This window comes from Cajanus cajan, chromosome 6 (genome assembly GCF_000230855.2).
Source record: "Cajanus cajan strain Asha chromosome 6, NIPB_CcT2T_4, whole genome shotgun sequence".
NCBI classification, from domain to species: Eukaryota; Viridiplantae; Streptophyta; class Magnoliopsida; order Fabales; family Fabaceae; genus Cajanus; species Cajanus cajan.
The window spans coordinates 55,037,089-55,058,802 of NC_138522.1; the positions used below are offsets into that span (position 1 = coordinate 55,037,089).

Here is a 21,714-nt window from a genome sequence, read left to right on the forward strand (position 1 = left end):
GTTGATCAGATAGTGAGTAATCCACAATTCTTAAAGGCAAAGGAAGGCTGAGAAAACTGTAGGTGAAAGATTAAGGAATTAAAAGATGAATATTTTGTTTGTGGACATGATTTAATAGTAAAAGATGTGGTTGTTGTTGTAGTTGTATGCATTTACATTTTGCAGAAGTACTGAAGGATGATACTTGGTGTGAGGCCTAAGCTGAGAGTACTATGTTCCATGATATTATAGGAATATTTTTGTTGAAAATTGATGTCTTGGATATCATCATATTTACTCTTCCTTGTATTTGTATTATTTTAACTAAACTTTTTTAGGATACAAGGGGAAGTGGAGTTTAAATATTAGTTAGTAGAGTTTGAGTTGAATAATTATAGCTTTTAGAGAATGTTAGGGGAGAAGGGGCCATTCTATTTTGTAATCATTTGTAGATCGAGTTGTTGCTATCTGAGTGAAGAAACCCTTTGTGAAGGGAAAAAACCTTGGAAGAGGAGTATCTTCTCTCCTATTTTCTGTTCTTTTTAATCAATAAAAACCAGTATTTTGATTGATAACAAATGGTCCATTCTGTGGGATCCAAATTTTGGATAGGAGATTAATCCCATGGATCGAGGTTAGTAGGGTCAAGAATCACAGCCCTTGAATATGTGGTGGAATTTCTCAAGAAGGAGGCCAGCAAATGCAGTTCTCAGCTCTTACAAATCAAGAAGTGCGAGGGAAAAAAAGAGATCAAACAAATGCTGCAGCAATCAAAGAAACAGTCTTTTGTCAATGTTAGATGAACATAATATAAAGGGTTATTAGAGTTGACTTTGCAGATGAATCCACAATGAATGAAAAGTAATCCAGAGAAAGGCTTCGAAAGGGGATTGATCATATATCTGAAAACATTGAAAATGCTCAAGAAAAGGGGGTCACAAAAGGTTTGATTAATATAGTAGAACATCAAGAATACTGTTCATTGATATTTGTTGCCCAATTCCAATAGTAATGCAGATAAAATGGAGCAGAATTCATCTAATAAGAGTTCCATTATCAGGCATGGAAGATCGAATTACTCAATTTCTATGGTAATGATCCTTAGGAATTAGTTGCAGGAATTCTTTAGGTGAAGCTATAAGAAGAGGTTCTGTAACATAATACAAAATCAGAACCAAATACATAGATTAACAAGCTCAAGGTCATGAATAGCTCCAGAGTAGTAAACACGAGAGTTGAAGGTTGAGGCTTTACAATTTCCAGTGTGCCAAGAAACAAAAGTTGTCGGGTTCAGATTTGTGAATAAAAGAGGGTAAGTATCAATGGCCTCCCAAACTTGAAGCGGTTCAAATTGGTTGGCCGTGTATTTACCACTGATCTATGGCTGATGATGAAACAATGACAGGAGTATGCAACAGCAACCTTGGAGACGAGAGTTATATGATGTTTGACTGTGCCACCAGCACTGCAACCACTGGACAGAGTATGCAGCAGTGGACTTGGTGAGTTTGATTTTGGAATTAGTGGGCCAAGACCAAATGAGTCTTCACTTATTGGATTCGATAATGAAAGGTAGTAAATCCTAAACCAAGAAGGTTAATTTTAGACTTAATGGAAGGTTAGTAAACTCTACTTCCCCTTGTACCCAATCCTGTGGAATATAGAGTGCCCACAATCCTTTCCTTGTGGTTTCAGCAATAAGCAAGACAACATATGTGTTTACTCTGTTGCTGCCTTTATAGTAGATCTTTGCAAGTTATCAGGCTATACAATCTATACACTATTGAGCATGAATAGTTTTTTTGGAAGGCAGTAAATTGGAAATACTGCTCATTCTCCGAAAACCACAATAAAATCCTTAGAATCATTTCCTTTTTTTTTTTTTTCTTTTGAGATTCCAACCTGGAGAAAAAGAAGTTTTTTTTTTTTTTTTGGGGGGGGGGGGGTTGTTAGTATATAATGGGGAGTTAATTAAGGGGTTAATGAGATAAATTAGAGAATGTAAAGGGGAAGGATCGAAGGGGCATTTTATTCGGTGTCGTTTTCAAATTGAATTTTGCTGTTCTTAAAAGGAAAAATCTTTTGCGAACGAAGAAATCCGTGGAGGGGAAAAATATCCTTATATTTTTTGTTCAATTTTACACGTTGAATAAAATTAGTATTTTAGTTCATAACAAAATAGAATTGAATGCCTCCTTCCTTTCTCCCTTACACTCTTATTTAGCACACCCAACTCTCCTTCCCCTTATATTCTGACAAAAATTGTACTAGTTTGTATTGCTATGTTTGTCTCTGCTGCTATTCTGGAATGACCACAGTTTTATACCTTTTCACATGAAATTCATCGTGTAAGATGGTGTTGAACTACCGAACTTGAACTCTTTGATGATAAGGATAGACAACCAATACCTCTGGAACTCTAGATGGGATATGGCTAATCAGAAAGTGTTTTTATGTTAAAAATCTGATTGTAATATTTGAGAATCCAGTAGGGTTTATACATTAACTTGTATCATCTTATGATTATGTTTCAAGTATTGCATCTTTATTGGTATGCTGAGAACTGCTACTGTCCTGGAAGGAGCTATTATTATTTGGCTAGGTGCAGTTTTATGAATTTGACAAGCTTTGTCCATCTTAGTAGAGCCGTTGGGATTGAAATCCGGCTAGAACTTGATTGGACTACTTGATGTGGTTTGATTCAGACTAACTTGCTTTGCATGCATGAATGCCAAAATGTATATATATTGAATATGAACTCATACATTCATGTGGAAGAAAAAGGAAATTTGAAAATGATATTAGCATGTCACATTCAGTGTGGGTCAGCATGTCATAATAATCCAGCATTCATAAATCCTAATGCTCAATGAAGTGTGACAGTGTCCGATATCAATAGTTGGTGGCCCATCATCCAGTTGGATGCGGTCCACCTTTTTATTCCTCTCATTGTATTTGTTTTGACACACCCCGACCACGTGATGACATTAGCTTGAGAATGTTTCACGGTCTTTCGTTGTTAATATAGTAAGATCCTTAAAATTGCGTAGCCAAGTGGAGCAAAATTTAAGCCCAATGGTTCCTCTGAATCTGATGTGACATCTTATACAGGTGAAACTCTTAGACTCTTTGAATGTATAATTTATCGCGTTACACTTGGTTTAGAACTAAAATCAAATTCAGCATAGGCATGTCTTCTGATAATCGTTTCTGTTTAAATTGAGATCTGAAATAGTTTAATCATTTAATTTAAACTCATTTCAACTACTACAAAAAGTGGTAAATGAGGGTGAAGAAATGAGATATTTTGATTGGGGATGAGTTTTGGAATGTTTTAAATTCCAGAATTGAATAATTAAAAGGGACAAAAATATAAGTACTGAAAATCGTTTCTACTAGTTGAAAATAATAGTATCCATAAAATTTTCGTGAGGTGGTGGGGACTGCATATATATCCCTCTTTAATTTTGTTTCATTGCAATGTGGATAGGATTCCAAGAAAATAATATGATTCATGTTCTTCCGTGTAGAAGTTGGAAAAATACAAGGTCCCCCATCTTTTCTGTTAGATTAATTAAAATACCAAATAATTTTTTTTTCTAGGGAAATGGTAGTGATACTAAACCCCTTTTCATTAGTAATCGGTTAACCATGATGAATTGGCATGCATTGGTCAACCCCATAAACTTGTATAATACTAAATCTTAAACTCTTGAATTGACAATGAAAAAAAACCAAGTTCAACTATTTTGATTGTGACCAGCGTTTGGAGGTTTGGGATACATCAAAAACACAATTAAATGAGATGATGAACAAGATAATGAAGAGAGATCAGAGGCCATTGGCGAAACATTTGTATATATCTATTGGTTGAGTATCAATCAGTTAGTCTATTTCTGGTTCTGTGACTTGTCTCAAGGGTCTCCATCTACTCTCTGGAACTTTTTTGTGAGACACGTGAAGAGAGTTTTATCTTTATAAATTACACAATATTATTATGCATCCTCACATACCAGTGTGTAACATATATGGTATTTACTAACAACGAGGTACCTTTTAATTACTATGCCTTCCTCCTAAAATTAACCTCCCAATACAGTAAATCTATTTGTGTTAACGCTGTCTTTTAATTTTTTTAATTAAGAAACTAGATTATTTTTAAATTAATGAATTGATATTACACATTTGAATATATAAATTATTTTTTACTCATTAAATTTGTCCTTCGAGTAAACCAAAAGGACAGGAATTAATGGTATTTTTCTGGAATTGCGGAAAAAGACGGGGAAGAACTTACATTGACTAATACAGAAATAAATGTCTCTATTCAGTTTCAATTGTTCTTAATATTATTGTCATGTTAGATTGTTATTTAACTTTATTAATTTCTTTTTTACATTTTTTGTTTCTTCCTGTCATTTTAAAAAATATATATATATCGGCTGAAATAAAAAATACTATATTTATTTTCTACTTTTCATTAATTAAAATTTTTTAACCCATGAAAAATGTGTAGCACTAATCTTATGTTACATGAGATGATTATGTAAGTTGTAAAGTAAGAAATAATGAAAAAAAAATTAAAATTTTTTTTACTCTTTTGATTGTAATGTATATATATATATAATAAAAATATTAAAATTAAGAATAATTTAATCTTTTATTATATATATAACAAAAGGTTTGGCTTAAGTTTATGGAAAAGTACGATAGATTAATCTATTTATTTATATAATATAAAAACAATTAATATATGTATATTATTAAAAATATAAATAAAAAATAAACTTATAAAATAAAATAAATTATCAATATTTAAAATATTTTTTTATACAATAATTTTTTTTCATTACGGGTTTATAAGCTTACAAAGCTTAAAGGGTGGGATAGCTGGCCCCAAGATTTAACGCGGCTGCATACATAAGGCAAGATTCGAACCCCTGACTTTGCTTAAGCGTGGATCAACCCCTACCGCTGAACCACACGCTTGGAGTTGTATATGAACATACATGACTACACATGAATTATTCTTTCAATAGAAAATGATTTAATTTTCTCCTATATTTTTTAAAAAATTTAAATTTTAATAATACTGAGTAAACTCTATTTTAAAAATAATTTTTTTAATTTTTAAAAATTAAGTTTATTGGTATAATTAACATTAATAATTTAAATAGACTAATAGGTGATGTCAGACTTTAAAAAGATCAAAGGTCAAACCTATAAAAAAAAATCTATGATAAATAATAGATTGGACTTGGACTTTAATTTTTTAAAATAGACTCAACCTTTATATTTAAAGTTTGATATGATCTGACTTATTCTCATCCCTAATGACAGATGATGTAATTGATGAGTGTGTGTATTTAATGACATCAATATAATTTTTCACTAACTATTATACTACTCAATAATTTTATATCACGTTGTATTTATGTCAAATTTTATTAAAATTAAATAACAATTTGAAGGTAATTAAATTATTTATATTTATATATTTTTAAATATATATATATTACATCAATTTTAATGTATATGAATGAAATATCAAATTATTTTAAATTAATATAAAATTTTACATTATGTTATTTAGGAGTAAAGAATTTATAATCTAATAATAAATTTTGAAAAAATTATATTTAATATAAATTTATTAAACATTGTAATATTTGATACACTATATTAATATCATTTGATATTTCTTTAAATATATATATATATATATATATATATAAATATATATTTCTAATATTATTGTATAAGTTTTATAATAATTACTGTATATATTGAAGTAATGATGTGTGTTAAGAGGAAATATACATATGCAATTTTCATACAAGATCTCATCTCGTGAAAATGTTATCTAACTTATACAGTATGATATATTCTTGAAATTTACTTGTTAAAACTTGAAACCCGTGTCCAGTCCTTTTTCCCGCGCAAAATATACGGGGTTGTTGAACCGTTTGATTTGTGTGTTTATATTAAATGTGGTCATTAATGAGATGTGTAATATATTTAAATAATCTACTGACAAGAGAAAAAAAGATTTTGTTTATTTTGTTTATTGCTTTTATTTTATAATTATTCTTTTTTAATTTATTTAGGATTTAAGGAGAGGTTGCAATGCAATCTCAAGGCTACAAAGGGTACGGCTAAATGAGCAATAGTATAGGTGGTTTAAATTTGGGAAGTGTACGTGTATCAGTTTGGTCTGAATCAATTTAATGAATCAATAAAATCGAACTAAACTGAAATTTTTTGTTGGATAATTTAGATTTAAAAAATTAAAAATTAAATAAATTTGATTTATATATCAAATTTTGATTTTCAAGATCAAATTAAATTCGTCTATATGATTAAATAAATATTATATGATATTATATTGTATTATTAGATTGGAAAATTTGCTCTTTTAGCATAAAATAAACTCATTTAATTTTTTTAAGTCTCTCAATACTTTTTTTATGATCTTTACTTAAAATAAATTATTTTGAGTTTGTAATATTATTGACAGATTTTAAGTGTTTTATAATGTTGATTTATTAACTTGTGGACTAATTTATATTATTAATAAAGATAATATATTATTTAATGTAAATATTTTGTTGATTATTTTATTTTTAAATTCTAAAAATATTCTTTTGGTCTCATATATTTTTTATTTAGTTTTTATTCTTTTTTATCTATTTCTTAGATTTGTTTTATCAAACTTCTGGAGCTTTGTAACTAATTATTCAAAATCATTCACATATTTTTAACTTCAATTATTTTTATAAATTATTATATTTTTAGTTTTTAGACAAAATTCACAAAAGTACAAAATATTTTTTAAAGCTAATAATATTAAATATTTTATTAGTTGATAATATGACAATATATTTATAAATTGTCTAATATAATTTTTTAATTTTAATTTTAATGATAAATTCTATGAACCAAATCAAATAAGATCAAATTAAGTCGATTTGGATCAAAGACAAAAAAAAATGGATCAATTTAAACTAATTCAAACTAATAAAATCAAACTTAAAAAAGGCTAAAATCCCACCTGATTCAATCTGTACCCAATCCTAATTTAAACATGTTATTAGAAATATTTTATTTATATCAAGTTTAAATGCTTCTAAATAAATTAGGCAAAAAAGAAAATCACATTTATACTTATCAAATTAATCAAAAAGTTTAAATTTTGTATTTAGTTAAAATTTTGTTATCTATATACCCGAGAGTAATTAAGTGGGTCAACTTACTTAAAATGGGACGAAAAAATCTAGAAAAAAATGGGATGAGATAAGTTGGTCTACCAAATAAAATGGGTTGAAAAATATAACTTACTTTATTTAGCAATAGATTAATGAATTAGTCTATTTTAGTGAATTGATAAATTTATAAGTTAACTCACGTTTAATTTATCCAAAATTTTAAAAATAAATATTGATTAAAATATTTTAATATACATTATTACTTTAATTTATAATTTCATTATTATTTATAAAATTAAATAAAGAATTAATTTTTTTTTTCATGCAAAGAGACAAAATAATATATATTTTTATTAAAAAATATTATATATGAAAATCTACAGGTAAAATATGCGTAATTAAAATAATACTTTTTTATTTAATATAAAATAAAATAAAATCTAAAAAATAAATAAAATAAAACATTGATCCAATATAAATTTATTACAAATTTACCTATTAAAAAAATAAAACAAAAAAGAGTAAGTTGGTAAGTTAGATTCGTTGAATTGATTGGATGGACCAGATGAATTAGACAATTGATAAACTTATTTATCATATTTAACTCATAAAAAATAGATAAGTTGACGAATTCATTCACCAAATTTAACTTAAACTATATGCATATATAAAATTGAAATGAATAGTGAGATTTTTACGTGATAAAATCATACCCGTTCAATTAATTTTGTTAATATGGTATAATTATGTTTTATTATAAAGTACAGGTTAAGGGAATCAAAAGTAAGATTTCAACATTTGAAAATATCAAAGTATTTTTTTTTTTTCAAACGAGAGAATCTTTCTCCCATATAAAACTTACTATAAAGAATTTCATTTTTTATTTTTACTTAAAAGTGTCTTTAAGGATATATACAAGAATAACTTGTTATTATCCATAAAATAATGAATTATACAAGTAAGAAAAGATAATAAAGGTGGAAGCTCAAATTTCTTCATCACTCTACTAGGTGTTTGGCACTCTTCGTATTCTATTTTCATAAAGTGTATTTTTCGATTAGAAACTAAATAATGTTTTCGTTCTAATTTTAACCACTAGCTAACTAAGTGTATTTTGATCATTTAGCTATGTTTGTTTAAATAATTAAAAGATGAAAAAATAATCTCAATAAAAAAACAATTGTAAATATCTACAATTATATGTTGCATAAAAAATGTATTTTTTAAAATAAAATAAATGTCTGTACACGCTTTTCGAAAAATCTTAACAAACCATAAAAAATAAAGTGAAATAAAATAATTCCCTATTAAAAATAATAATAAAAGAATTATAAAAACTCCGTTTTAAGTAACCTCGACGTGAATAAAGATGACCTTATGTCGTTACGTGTAAGTTATTGATTCTGAAATGGTGACCCTTTCACGAGGGACATTTGATCCAAAATTTAAGGTTTTCAGGTTTTCATCATACGAGGTATGAGCATTAAAATCTTTGGTGTCATAAATAAATTGTTATACTATATGATATTATGAGGAAATATTTTCTTTTAATGTTTTTGATAATTATATCAACTTAATAAAAATTAATATTAACTTCATCATCTATATCTGATGAGTTAGAAATAAGTTATTAATTTGAAAATAATCAATACAAATTTTTTAAGAATAGTTAACTTATAATCAACTACACTTTAAAGATATAAAAATAAAATAAAAATAAAATAACTGTCAATTAAATTTAGTGATACAAGTCTAATAATTTAATTAGACTAAATTCATTTAGAAAATAATGAATATAAATATATCAATAAACACTTAACTTGATCTTAAATGGTAAAGGTATCTGATAGATTCCTGAAACATTATTCGTAACATTTGAGTTCCTAAATGTTAATTCTATTATGCAATAAATATTTTGTCATGTTTAAATATTATGATCATGAGTATTTTAGTTAAAATAAAAGGTTATTGTTATGTTTCATAGAGTTTTTTATAATTTGATTTTTCTATTTTAGTTATCATTAATTATTTTATCTATTATAGTTATAAATTTATGATTGTAAACCTTAAATTATTAAATTCGAATTTCAGTAAAATGAGTAGTTATTTTAAAAGATTTCAAACAATGATATGTAAATTGAATATGAGTACTTCTATATTATGTTTAATGAATTGCAAAATTCCTTTAAGAAAAGTGTAAAAGAGTTTAGCAGTAATAGCACTCTTTCTTAATATAAATACATGATTTTTGTCGAGGGTTTCTGTAATGACCCGTCATGACCGTCACACTATGGAGTAACACTACACGCTACTGGAATATATATTAAAATAGTATAATAAAAATAATTACAACACAAGTTGTTAATCAAACAATCAACAACAACCAGCTATATACAACAAAATATGCTACTATAAGGTAGTCTACAAAACAAAATTCAACTCTAGGCACCTCTTGTGACCTCTAGCAGCTATCTCCTAGCCTATCATTGCCCTGTTCTCATACATCGTATGATCATCGTAATCCAAACCACATGGAAACATGCAAGGGTAAGCTAGAGACAATAAATAAATTATAATAATTAAATATGCAACACAACAACTATATAATCATCTTCACATCTGACACAAAAGACAAACAACACATATCATATACATCTTAGAATCATTTCAACATGATTCAACATATCAACATTGTATCAACACTTCAACGCAACTATTGTACTAACCATTAGAATAGTTACCATATTCATCATAACAACAACCAAAAACCTCCAAAAACCTCGAAAATCCGTTCAAAACCTAAAAATTAGCAACTTCAACCACATGCAATCCATTAAATGCAACATATAGACTCCCTATAACTCAAAAACGAGTTCAGATTCAACATGTAACCAATCAATGCATCAAAATTGACAAAAATCCCATTTTTCCCAAAAACCCCAAAAATGAGGAAATCACCCAATTCAACCACTTATTCTCGAATTCCATACATCAATGGAGTTCCTAAACTCCCATGCAACCAAACAATATACATTCTAGCTTCCCTTACATGAAGATTGGCTCCGAACAGCCAAGAATTTGGGAAGAAGAAAACTTTCCTCCGAGCTCGACTCCCGAACTTCAATCCTTCAAAATCAAGCTTCCTAGTCTGAATTCCAAGAGAAGACAGAAGAAGTTAGTGATCTAGAGAAGAAGAAGAATCAACCAGAGATATTTGAGAGAGAAAGGAGCTCACAGACCTAGAGTCCTTCTCTCTAAAACTTCTCTCTAGTTTCTTTGAGAATGAACTTATGAAATTCCTTTCTCAGAAAAATCCTTATATACTCTTCTCTCTCTAGAGTCAACTAAACTCAAAAATCTTCTCACTACGTTACAGTTTTATAAACAATTACAAATCTAAGATTTTTTTTAACTTATTCTTTGTCAAGGGTACAATAATTATGTTATTAATGTTTTTTTTTTGTTTTTCTTTCCTCTTAATGATATGACATTTGGGTATTTTTACTGGTTCAACGACAATTTATTTGTTTTGAAAATCTTTCAAAAACTTAGGAATCATGTCTACCATTTTTTAATAACAAAATTGAGTGTTTATTTATGAGATATTATAATCTTTCGATTTCTTAAATTTTCACACAACTCTTCTTTCTTTTTAACACATAATTTTCTTTATTGGGGTACATATAATGTTTTTTGTATTTTTTAAGTAATATAGATACACATTATAATGTAATGTAATCAAATGTGTTTTCTAAATTAACTTTAGGTTGATCTAGCGGTGCAATTTTAGTAGATATAAAAAACAAAAGTTCAATTTTTTATTATTGTTGTATGTTATTTTTTTATTGATAAAAGTATTTCTCGAATAATATATATATAAAGCATAATGAGTTTCAAATAATTACTTAGAATTTAAAAGTTGTACTTTCTCCAGTCTTTCATATAAAAAACAATAATCTATAATTAAGAATGTGAGTTAGTATTATTTAGTTGTATCAATTTCAACACAAATCGTACTTTTGATTGAAACTTAATATAAAAAAATATTGAAAAGAAAACTTCAATTAAATAAAGATTCTTCAGAGATATTAACATGTTAAATTAATTCAAATTTAATTATATTTTAAAATCAACACCCAGGTATATATTCAAGACAAAAGAGAGAAATACCATATGAAATTTAAAAAGTTTATACAAAATATTAGTACAATTTATCTAAATCTAATTTTTTTAATAAAAAATTATATTAGAATGAGACATGACTTTATACAACATCAAAATTAACTACAAGATTTATAATAAAATTATTTCTGATGGGATTAAAAATAACGTATCTCATTCTCAACATAAATCTCTATAAAAGAATATAAATTAGAAAATTAAAGTAAAAGATGGGAAAAAGGTAAAAAGAAGAAGAAGTCAAGATAAGTGTAAAATAGAGTTATTTGGTTAATTTGAGAAGGGTGTTAAAATTGAATAAGGTGAGCCCAGGAAGCAGCAGGAGAAATAGAGATTGACCCACCACTCCTTTAAAATCTTCCCCCCACAGGCAGGAGCCACATCTGACTTGCCATTAATGCCCTCAATTTAGGAACTTAACTCCCAAATTCATTTGATTTGAATCTGAATTTCATTTGGCATCATGGGGAAGAAAATGAAGCTCCCTTCCCTCCTCAACCCCAACAAGCCTTCTTCCTCTCCCTGGCCCTGGCCCTCCTGTCACCAACCCCGAACGCTCTCCTTCAGAGCCCAAAACGACGCCGCTTTCAAAACCATCAACGCCGCATACTTAGACTCCTCCGACTCCTTCTTCACCGTAACCCCCGACTCCGGAAGTTTCTCCACCGCCTCCGAGGAAGATTCTAGAAGACCTGATTCCCCCGAAACACTCATTCGCGGCTTGCGTTCTCACCGTTTGTTCTTCGAGCCCGACCAGACAAGTTCCATATTAGAGGCCAAGACAGCAGCAATAACAACAACAACAACGTTGCCCTTCAAAGACAGCGTTGTCTTGTCCGTTGACTCTCAAGACCCATACGTCGATTTCCGCAAGTCCATGGAGGAGATGCTGGAGGCACAGTGCGTGAAGGACTGGGAGGGCCTCCAAGAGCTTTTGTGTTGGTATTTGAAAGTCAATGGCAAAACCAACCATGCTTATATCGTTGGCGCTTTCGTTGATTTGTTGTTCTCTTCTTCCTCCTCCTTTTCTTCTAACTCTCCTTCTTCCCCTTTATCGCTTTATAGCTCCTCGCTCTCTTCCTCTTGTTTGGAAGCTGAGGTTGATAATCACACACCTGCCACTTCTACTTCTTCTCTCTTGTTGCAACAAGTCAGGGAGGACGAGGCTTCATCGTCTTCTTCGTCTTTTAATTAAATACTATTTATTAATTATAATTTCTATTTGTAATGTATCATAACATTTTTGTTTCATGCCGGCCTTCCATGCCCCTCTCGCTCTCACGTGTGGGGAGAAATTCATCAGATATAATGGAGCTAGCTAGCACTAGCCAGCTAGGTTGTCAATTTTTGTTTCCTTTACTGCATGGGAAGCCAGGGAATGAAAATTTCTATATTTGTCATGAATTATATTATGCTAACGTGTTTTGGAGAGTCATTATCTTTTGTCAATCTGTATGTATGAGGCTAAATGACATCAAATCCTCTATTGCTTTCACTCAGATAGACACTCTCTCTTCCTTTCTCAATCTCAACTCTCAACATGCTTTCTCAACATACATCACCTTGTTTATAGTAATTAATTAATTACTGAATTAACTATATTTATGACCACAGTAAAAGAATGAAGTTGCTGGGTAACTACTAACTTGTTAGGTTTACTTTGCTTCTACACATTTATGTCATACACGAGTTCTGTGCCGGTAACTTGTTGCACGCCTGCAAAACATGATTCCACTCCTTGAAGAAAATGTTAATCAGTATAAAATATTTTTAAAAACATATTTTGAATTACTTTCATCTAAATTTTTAATTAAACTTAATATATATATTTTGTGATGAATTCTTGAAAACATTCTTTATGAGGACCATTAATTAAATTTGGCAAAAATAATGTTAAGTAGAACTTAACTTCGGACACAATAAAATGCACGCTTTAAGTTTGTCTGTACTAAAAATTATTCCTTCCATTTTTTATTCATAGTCGTTTAAGGTTTTACATGAAAATGATTAATATTTTAGTTTTTAAAAATATTTATTGTTTACTTTCTTATTTTACTCTCTATTTTTTTATAGTATTTTGTTGGAAACATATTGTCCTTTTAAATACAACATTAACTTTATTTAGGTGGTTGAAAAAAAAATAAATAGACATTAGAAATAAATAGACACATTATTCAATAAACATATATTAATTATCAAGGATAAAAATGAAAAAAAAGTTAATAAGTCATTAATTTTAATAAAATAATAATAAAAAAATAATAATAAATTTTGACAAAACGACTATGAATAAAAAATAAAGAGAGTATTGATGGAATTTTTGTATAAAGTATCATCGGGAAAAATGATATAACTTTTATTAAATAGATTAATTATTTAAAAGTGTTATTCCCATATATACACGTGTATAGTTGCCCTGTAGCGATATATAGACCATCGGATAAGTTGCAGTTGGGTTACCCGGCGAGGGAGATCATAGCCGTTAGTTTTTGAACTAGGAAGTCATTATCAAATGATGGGTACAAATCCAGCGCAGAATTTTGGCGTGGTCCTGCTGAACTCATATTCTGTGTACCTGCACCAAGCTGCATTATCATGGTGTTTGGCCAGAGAAACTGATAACATGAATACATATATGTTTATCTACATATCATATGCTTGTGTTGGAAAACATTGTCTTTATATGCCTCTTGTATTATATGTGTATTTAAATTTTGGAATGTAATTCGTGTTTTCGAATCCAATATATATTAGCTGCATGCAAGATTCGAAAAAAGGTAAAAAAAACTGCCATTTATCTTTGTAAGGGTTAAAATAATAATTAATCATTGAGATTCAAGCTGTGTATTAATTTAAAAATTTCATGTTCTCACAATAAATGTAATTTTTTTTTACTGTAACTCGGCAGGACATCATCCCTAATAGCACAAAAGAACTTAGATCGTTATCACTCACTTTCAACTATACTAGTGCTTGTTGGAAAAAAACAAGAAAATGACATGTTGAGCACGAAGAGAAGAGAATATCAAGAATGCATTTATCGTCCCAAAGGAATTAATAGTAACAACTAACAAATGAAAAATCTTATGTTAAATCCGGCTACTTACAGTACAAGTCCCTCTCCAAGTCTCCATCCTCCTCGAAATGGTAAAAAGAAATTAGAGAAAAACGAGCATTGTTGGAGTCCAGAAGCAGAAATAGGCAAGTAGTATGGCAAGTTCTAATCAAGTTTTCTTTTATTATCAAGTAAGGATAATAATGTACTTACAACAAAAAAAAGTTCAAAAAATATGTTATATATATATTAAAAAATAAAAATATTCATTAGTTATTCAATCTATCATTGTTAATAGTAACTTTTTTCATTGTTAATAATAATTAACCTCACTAAAAATTTAGTGATAAATTTTTAAAAATTACACGTAAATTGATACATCACTATTGATGTTTAACTAGTTATTCAATCTGTCAAAAATGTTTAGCTATTTAATAATTAATTATTAAAATTATAAGTATTAGTTACTTTAAGAATATTTTAGATAAAATTATTAATAAATATTTATATATTAAAATAAACTAAGTAAATAAACAATAAAATTAACTTATGTACTTTAATTTTTAAAAAATATTTATCTAAGTTAAAATGCATAAATTTATAGAAAATATAATTTGATTTATCTTGTGTAAATGTTATTTAAATTAGAATTAACATTTGAAATTATAAAATTATTATTTTAATTCTTGAAACATTACAATATAAGTTATCATAATTCATATTATTATGATTTTAGAGATTAAAATTATGTTATTTGATTACATTTAGGATTAAAATAATTATATTTTAATTTTTTTGAAAACAAAATAACATTTTTATAATTTTAGAAGTTAAAAGAATTTAGAACTTAATTATAATTTTAAAATATATTTAATATCATTATTACTTAATAAAACCTAATTTTGGTGTTGGACCTCGTAACAATGACATAACTTGCTGTGAACTAATAAAAGATTTCATATATTGTTGCCATTATTCAGTGAAATGTTACTTCAAAAATGCATTCGATATACACATATGTATGGATATACGACTCAAAGTTTATTGTATTGGGTTAGACATCTTTTTGTAATCAAATACACTAAAATGTGAAAATAAATAATAAAAAAAACAAAAATGACCGCTTTTATATATACACCTCGATAGCAGCATGTTATAAACAAATGGTTGGGATGTTTAATTGGGATTCTGATTATCTCCACTCTTTGAATATATCATCTCCTATGAGACAAAGAAAACCGAAACATTTGCCTCAGACTTGTAGATAATGAGAAGGGTTGGGACAAATCTTGAGGAGTCAAATTTTGTATTGGTAGTAATAGATAGGTTGCTAACTCATAGCATTATGGTAATAATAGGTTGCTAATTCCAAACTCTCATGACCCTTTAATTTATATATATAATAACTTGCTTTGTTTTGACGTAAAACACATTTTACAAAGGTAAAAGGAGCTTGCATATATAACAATGGAGCATAGATTCCTAGCCTATGATTCTTGTCTAGAACACCGAAGCTTCTAAACCTGCACATTATCATATTTTAAATTTCCATTTCCCAGCTAACCAAGTAAATCTAGGTTTTTAGCATAGTAGGTTCTGCTATGCAGTGAGACAGACAACTTTTTTTAATATTATATGTCCTGTTTTATAACTGATTATTGAATTGTTAATTGGATTAATTAATGGCGCACTGTAGGTGAGCTAAAGACAATCTCATGGGAGTTCAAAAATTTCTGGAACATTATTGACCTTAATCCAATTAATTACTCATCCCAATATTTTATATCTAGTTATATAAAGTAAAATTTTATTAATCATCAAAAACTAGGAAATAAATATACAAGAGACTCGTGTAAATTTTAAAAAATAATTTAAAACCGCTCCTCTTTTTTCAACACCAATCTCTATATAAAATTGATTTTAATTAATTATAAATATTTTTATTAAAAAATAATTATTATACTTTCTTATATAAATTTTTTTATTTAGTCTATAATCATATTTGAACAGGAAAGAGCAACGATAGGGAATAAAATACCAGAATTTAACTCGATTACATATTTGAAATTTGAAATTAAAATCAATGTGGGATTAGAAATAGAACGTATAAAATTTTAAATTTATATTTTATTATTATTGTAATTTTTATTAATGAAGAAAAAATCGTAACAATTTTATGTTATCAGCCAAGTAAAATTGTCTTGTTTTATTTTCCTCTTATCAATTAGTGTCTTTAACAGTATTTTAAGACTACTTTTTTTAATGAAAGTTTAAATTAAGATAAAGTATAACCAATGTGAGGACAAAATTAACTATTATCTTTTTTGAAAAAATTTAATAAAATTATGGATCGTTTATTTTATTATTAACACAATATAAGTTTACTTAAAAAGATATAAAATAAAAAAATAGATTTCATCTTCAGTTCTAATAAGTAACAAGTTCTAATTGTATTATTATTGCTGGATTATGCAGTTTTTTTTTTTACAGGTGAAGAGAGAATGCTCTGTAACAGTGTTTCATTTTTGTTTTAAAATAATATAGACATAGACAGTCATTTTCTTTTCTGATTTATCCCCTTTCAGACAGACCAATAAATAAAGAAATACACAGCAGGTTACGTTTTTACTTGTCTAAGAAGATGGGGGAAAGCAATAGGGAATGCAAACTTTAAGAAGATAATCAATGTTTGTTCAGTATTTAGTGAGATAATGACGTTACAGTGATACCCTCATTTTCCGAGAAAATTAATTTTCATGAGAAGTGTGATGAAAATAAAAGTATAAAACACAAAATATACGAAACTTGTTGTTTCTGGCTGTAGCTCATTGCTTTCTGTGGTAATGCATTAAATGCACCTCAGAGCTGAAGCCATTCAATCTCTTAGGTTGCCCATTTTCTCTTTTTGGAAAACGTGCACCACACTTATAACATTACTGTCTCTGCTTCTTCAATTTTTTTTTGGGAGTAAGTGACAGTTCAAATATGCCAAAAAAGATGGCTTTTTGACCAAAGAAGGGTTGTATGGGAAGTTATTTACGTAAATAGTGCTGTTTGAAAACTATTTACGCCTTTAGGACTGTTTACAGCGGTGTCGCTATGGGCCATAGCGACACCAATGCCACGTGGTTTTTTTTTTTTTTTGGTGTGGGGTGGGCTCGAATGAGCCAAAACAGTGTCGCTATGGGCTGAGGCGACACAGTTCGTGCGCCATTAAAAATGGTGTAGCCCATAGCGACACCATTTAAGAAAAAAAACAAAATAAAGTAAAATAATTTCTAAATTTAAAAATAATGAAGTGAACTTATATATTTATAAAAATAAAAAATATTTATTTAAAAACGTAATCATAAAATAATGCATTTATTTATTTTTTAAGAGGCGCTATGGCCTATAGCGACACCGTGCCGCTATAGGCCACAGCGACACCATTGAATCTGTTTTTTTTATATTAAATTATTTACTTATTTTATTTTACCATTTGTTTATTTTATATTAGCAGTTAAATAATATTGTAATTGTAAAATTAATTTTTCTGTAATTAGGGTTGTGTATATTTTTTTTTCCTTTATTATTTAATTTTTTTAAGTGGCGCTATGGCCTATAGCGACACTGTGTCGCTATAGGCCACAGCGACGCCATTTAATCTGTTTTTTTTTTAAATTATTTACTTATTTTATTTTACCATTTGTTTATTTTATATTAGCAGTTAAATAATATTGTAATTGTAAAATTAATTTTTCTGTAATTAGGGTTGTGTATATATTTTTTTTCCTTTATTATTTAATTTTTTTAAGTGGCGCTATGGCCTATAGCGCGACACCATTTAATCTGTTTTTTTTTTTTTTAATTATTTACTTATTTTATTTTACCATTTGTTTATTTTATATTAGCAGTTAAATAATATTGTAATTGTAAACTTAATTTTTCTGTAATTAGGTTTGTGTATATATATTTTTTTCCTTTATTTTAATGTTTTTAGGTGGCGTTATGGCCTATAGCGACACTGTGTCGCTATAGGCCACAGCGACACCATTTAATTTGTATTTTTTTTTTAAATTATTTACTTATTTTATTTTACAATTTGTTTATTTTATATTAGCAGTTGAATAATAATTTGTAATTGTAAAATTAATTTTTGTGTAATTTCTTTATTTTTCTATGTATATGTTTTCCTTTAAATTTTTTTTATGGTGTCGCTATGGGCCATAGCGACATTATCAGTACATATACCCCCGCCCAGCTACGTTCTTTTCACAGTTGAAGTCATATATATATTTATCAATTACGTTTTGGTCTGATTTAAGACTCTGAGCCAGTTACGTTTCTTTCTGATTCGGTGAGTATAATTTTATTTTTGTTTAAATATAAATTATAGATATTTGCACTAATTAATTTTTTTTGTTGTAGATATTATGGATCAAATGATTGCTTATATTTATACTGGAAAGATGTATGAAGGTGCTGATGGTGTAACATTTGATGGACCAAGAAAAGGAATGTATATTAAACGAGGTATCACTTTGGATATATTAAAGAGAAGGATTCATAACAAATTTAGTCTTAACTCAAATCAAGTGATATTATCTGTAAGCTACAGATTTTTAGTTTCACAAGGTGATAACAACATATATTCTTCATTGGAATTGAGTGACGATGATGATGTACAATGCATGATAGAAGCATTTCAAAGCCAGAATGTGATGCCAATAATGGAATTATATGCTGAAATAGGTATGCAAGAATCTTCTACTTTTTCATTAGAAAATTTGTCAATTGAACGATCACCTTTGATCACAAGAGATGAAGATGAAGATGACGAAGAAGATGAAGACTATCATGTTTCATCATCATATGAAAGCATTGATGAATCCAATGAAGATGAAATTGATAATTGTGAACCATCTGATGATGAGGTGCAGCCGGATGTTCTTGTTAATAGTCCAATGGTTGAACCAATTTCAATGTATCCATCTACTGGAGGTATCATTTGAAAAATAAATTTGTCAATAATTTGTTATTTGTTTAAAGTAAATTGTTGAATTTTATTTTATTGAACTTACTAAATTCATTATTATTAAAATAGGTGGAAGTCAATTTTGGGGTAATTTACCCCACTACAGTAACATAAATTGGAATCATCCCGATGAAGAAGATATTCCAGGGATGGATGTCCGTAGTACTTGGTCAATTGGGCAAGATTTATATGTGGGGTTGGAGTTTGAAAATAAAGATGCAGTTAAAAATGCAATCAAGCAAAATGCAACGAGAATGCATCAAAGTTTTTATGTGGTTGAGTCGAAAAAGACTAAATGGGTTGTTAGATGTCCAAATGCACATGATGGATGTGGATGGTACATGAGAGCCATTGAGTCAAAGAGATCTGATAACTGGAAAGTGACTCAGTGGGGTGGACGTCATACGTGTTTGAACATGTCTTTGTCGCAAGATCATGCTAAGTTAGATTCTGAGTTAATTGCAACATTTATACAAGGTAAGTTCTGCAAAGTTTATAGTTTATATTAATAATAATTTATGTTTGTGTTTACTAGTATTTAATATGTTAGTGTTTACTAATATTTAATATGTAGGAATGGTTAACCAAGATCCATCAATAAAGATTAGCCTTATCCAAGAGAGAATAACATCTCAAACTGGGTTCAAAATATCTTATAGAAAGGCTTGGATGGCGAAACAAAAAGCAATTGTTAACGTTTTTGGAGATTGGGAAGAATCGTATGCTTATTTACCTCGATGGCTGCAATACATGAAAGAAATTGCTCCAGGGTCATTTTATGATCTGTGTCATGATGAGTTTTTTGTTGGTAATCGTTGTCATCGTGGTTACCGTCAAATATCATTATTTTTAAATTAAACATAAATTACAGACAAATATAACTAAATAAACTATAATAATTATAAAAATCAATATATTTAATTAAATTACAAAACTGATAAAATAAAAAATACCTCAAATACTTGATATTTCTGGAACTCTGCAGAAATCCAAATAATACAATTTAACCTGAAATATTAATTATAATATATATAAGTTAAACAATATTTAAAAAACAAAATTTAAACGAAATTCAACAAAAAAAGAAAAAAAAAATTGAAGGGGGGGGACCAGCACCTGAAAAACTTCTTCACGCGGAGGGGGCGGGACCAGCCGGGTAAATCTTCATATATATAGGAAATTTTTTTTTTTACTGTGCCAGGCCACGTGTCAATTACCCATTGGTTCCTCAGACGGTAAATTGACACGTGGCCACTGTAATAAATGGCCTCAACCACCACCATCAGTGTCGCTGTGGGCTATAGCGACACAGTGGCGCTATAGCCCATAGCGACACCACTGTTTCTTTTTTTTTTTTTTTTAATTATTATCTTATTTTTTTTAAAACATTTCTATATTTATATATTATCATATAAATTATACTATTTTATAAACTTATTTTTCCATTATTTTCTTTTTTTAATATAAATATATTTATTTTTTCTGTATATAATAGTGTCGCTGTGGGCTATAGCGACACAGTGTCGCTGTGGGCTATAGCGACACAGTGTCGCTATAGCCCATAGCGACAACAGTGTTTTTATTTTTTTTCTGTTTTTATTTTTTTTTATTATTATCTTATTTTTTTAAAAACATTACTATATTTATATATTATCATATAAATTATACTATTTTTTATAAACTTATTTTTCTATTATTTTCTTTATTTAATATAAATATATTTTTTTATATATATATAATAGTGTCGCTATGGGCTATAGCGACATAGTGGCGCTATAGCCCATAGCAACACCAACTGTATTTTACGTTTTAATATTTTAAATTATGTAGTATATTTTTTTTGTAATTTTTTTATTTTTACATTATCATATAAATTTTAATAACTATTTTATAAATTTTCTTTTTAAATAAATTATATTTTTTGGATTTAAGTTTTTTTTAAATTTCGAATATGAGTCGCTGTGGGCTACAGCGACTTCATTGTAGCTACTAGTGTCGCTATAGGCTGGACCAACTTCCTCAATATGGCTCTCATGGCTTCTCTGGAGTTTAAAAAATGCCACGTGGCAGTGGTGTCGCTATGGCCCATAGCGACACCGTTGTAAACAGCCCTAAAGGCGTAAATAATTTCTAAACAGCCCCATTTACGTAAATAACTTTCCATGCAGCCCTGCTTTGGTCAAAAAGCCAAAAAAGATTTGTTTTAACAAAATGAAACTAATTTAACTATAATTTTAAAATCTTATTAATTAATATATTTAAAATGCTTATAGAAAATT

At 28.2% G+C, this 21,714-nt stretch overlaps 1 protein-coding gene across 1 annotated transcript; it reads left to right on the top strand.

The window, feature by feature from the left end:
• The first annotated feature begins 11,728 nt into the window (after window positions 1–11,728).
• Window positions 11,729–12,578, top strand: LOC109813992 (transcription repressor OFP13). Its single transcript, XM_020378304.3, has one exon. It carries the CDS (start codon window positions 11,827–11,829, stop codon window positions 12,556–12,558), a length of 732 nt encoding a protein of 243 aa, XP_020233893.1. The 5' UTR covers window positions 11,729–11,826; the 3' UTR covers window positions 12,559–12,578.
• Window positions 12,579–21,714: the final 9,136 nt, after the last annotated feature.

Excerpts from the sequence above, each read along its gene's own strand:
- LOC109813992 (XM_020378304.3), top strand. The coding sequence starts at position 11,827 with ATGGGGAAGAAAATGAAGCTCCCTTCCCTCCTCAACCCCAACAAGCCT.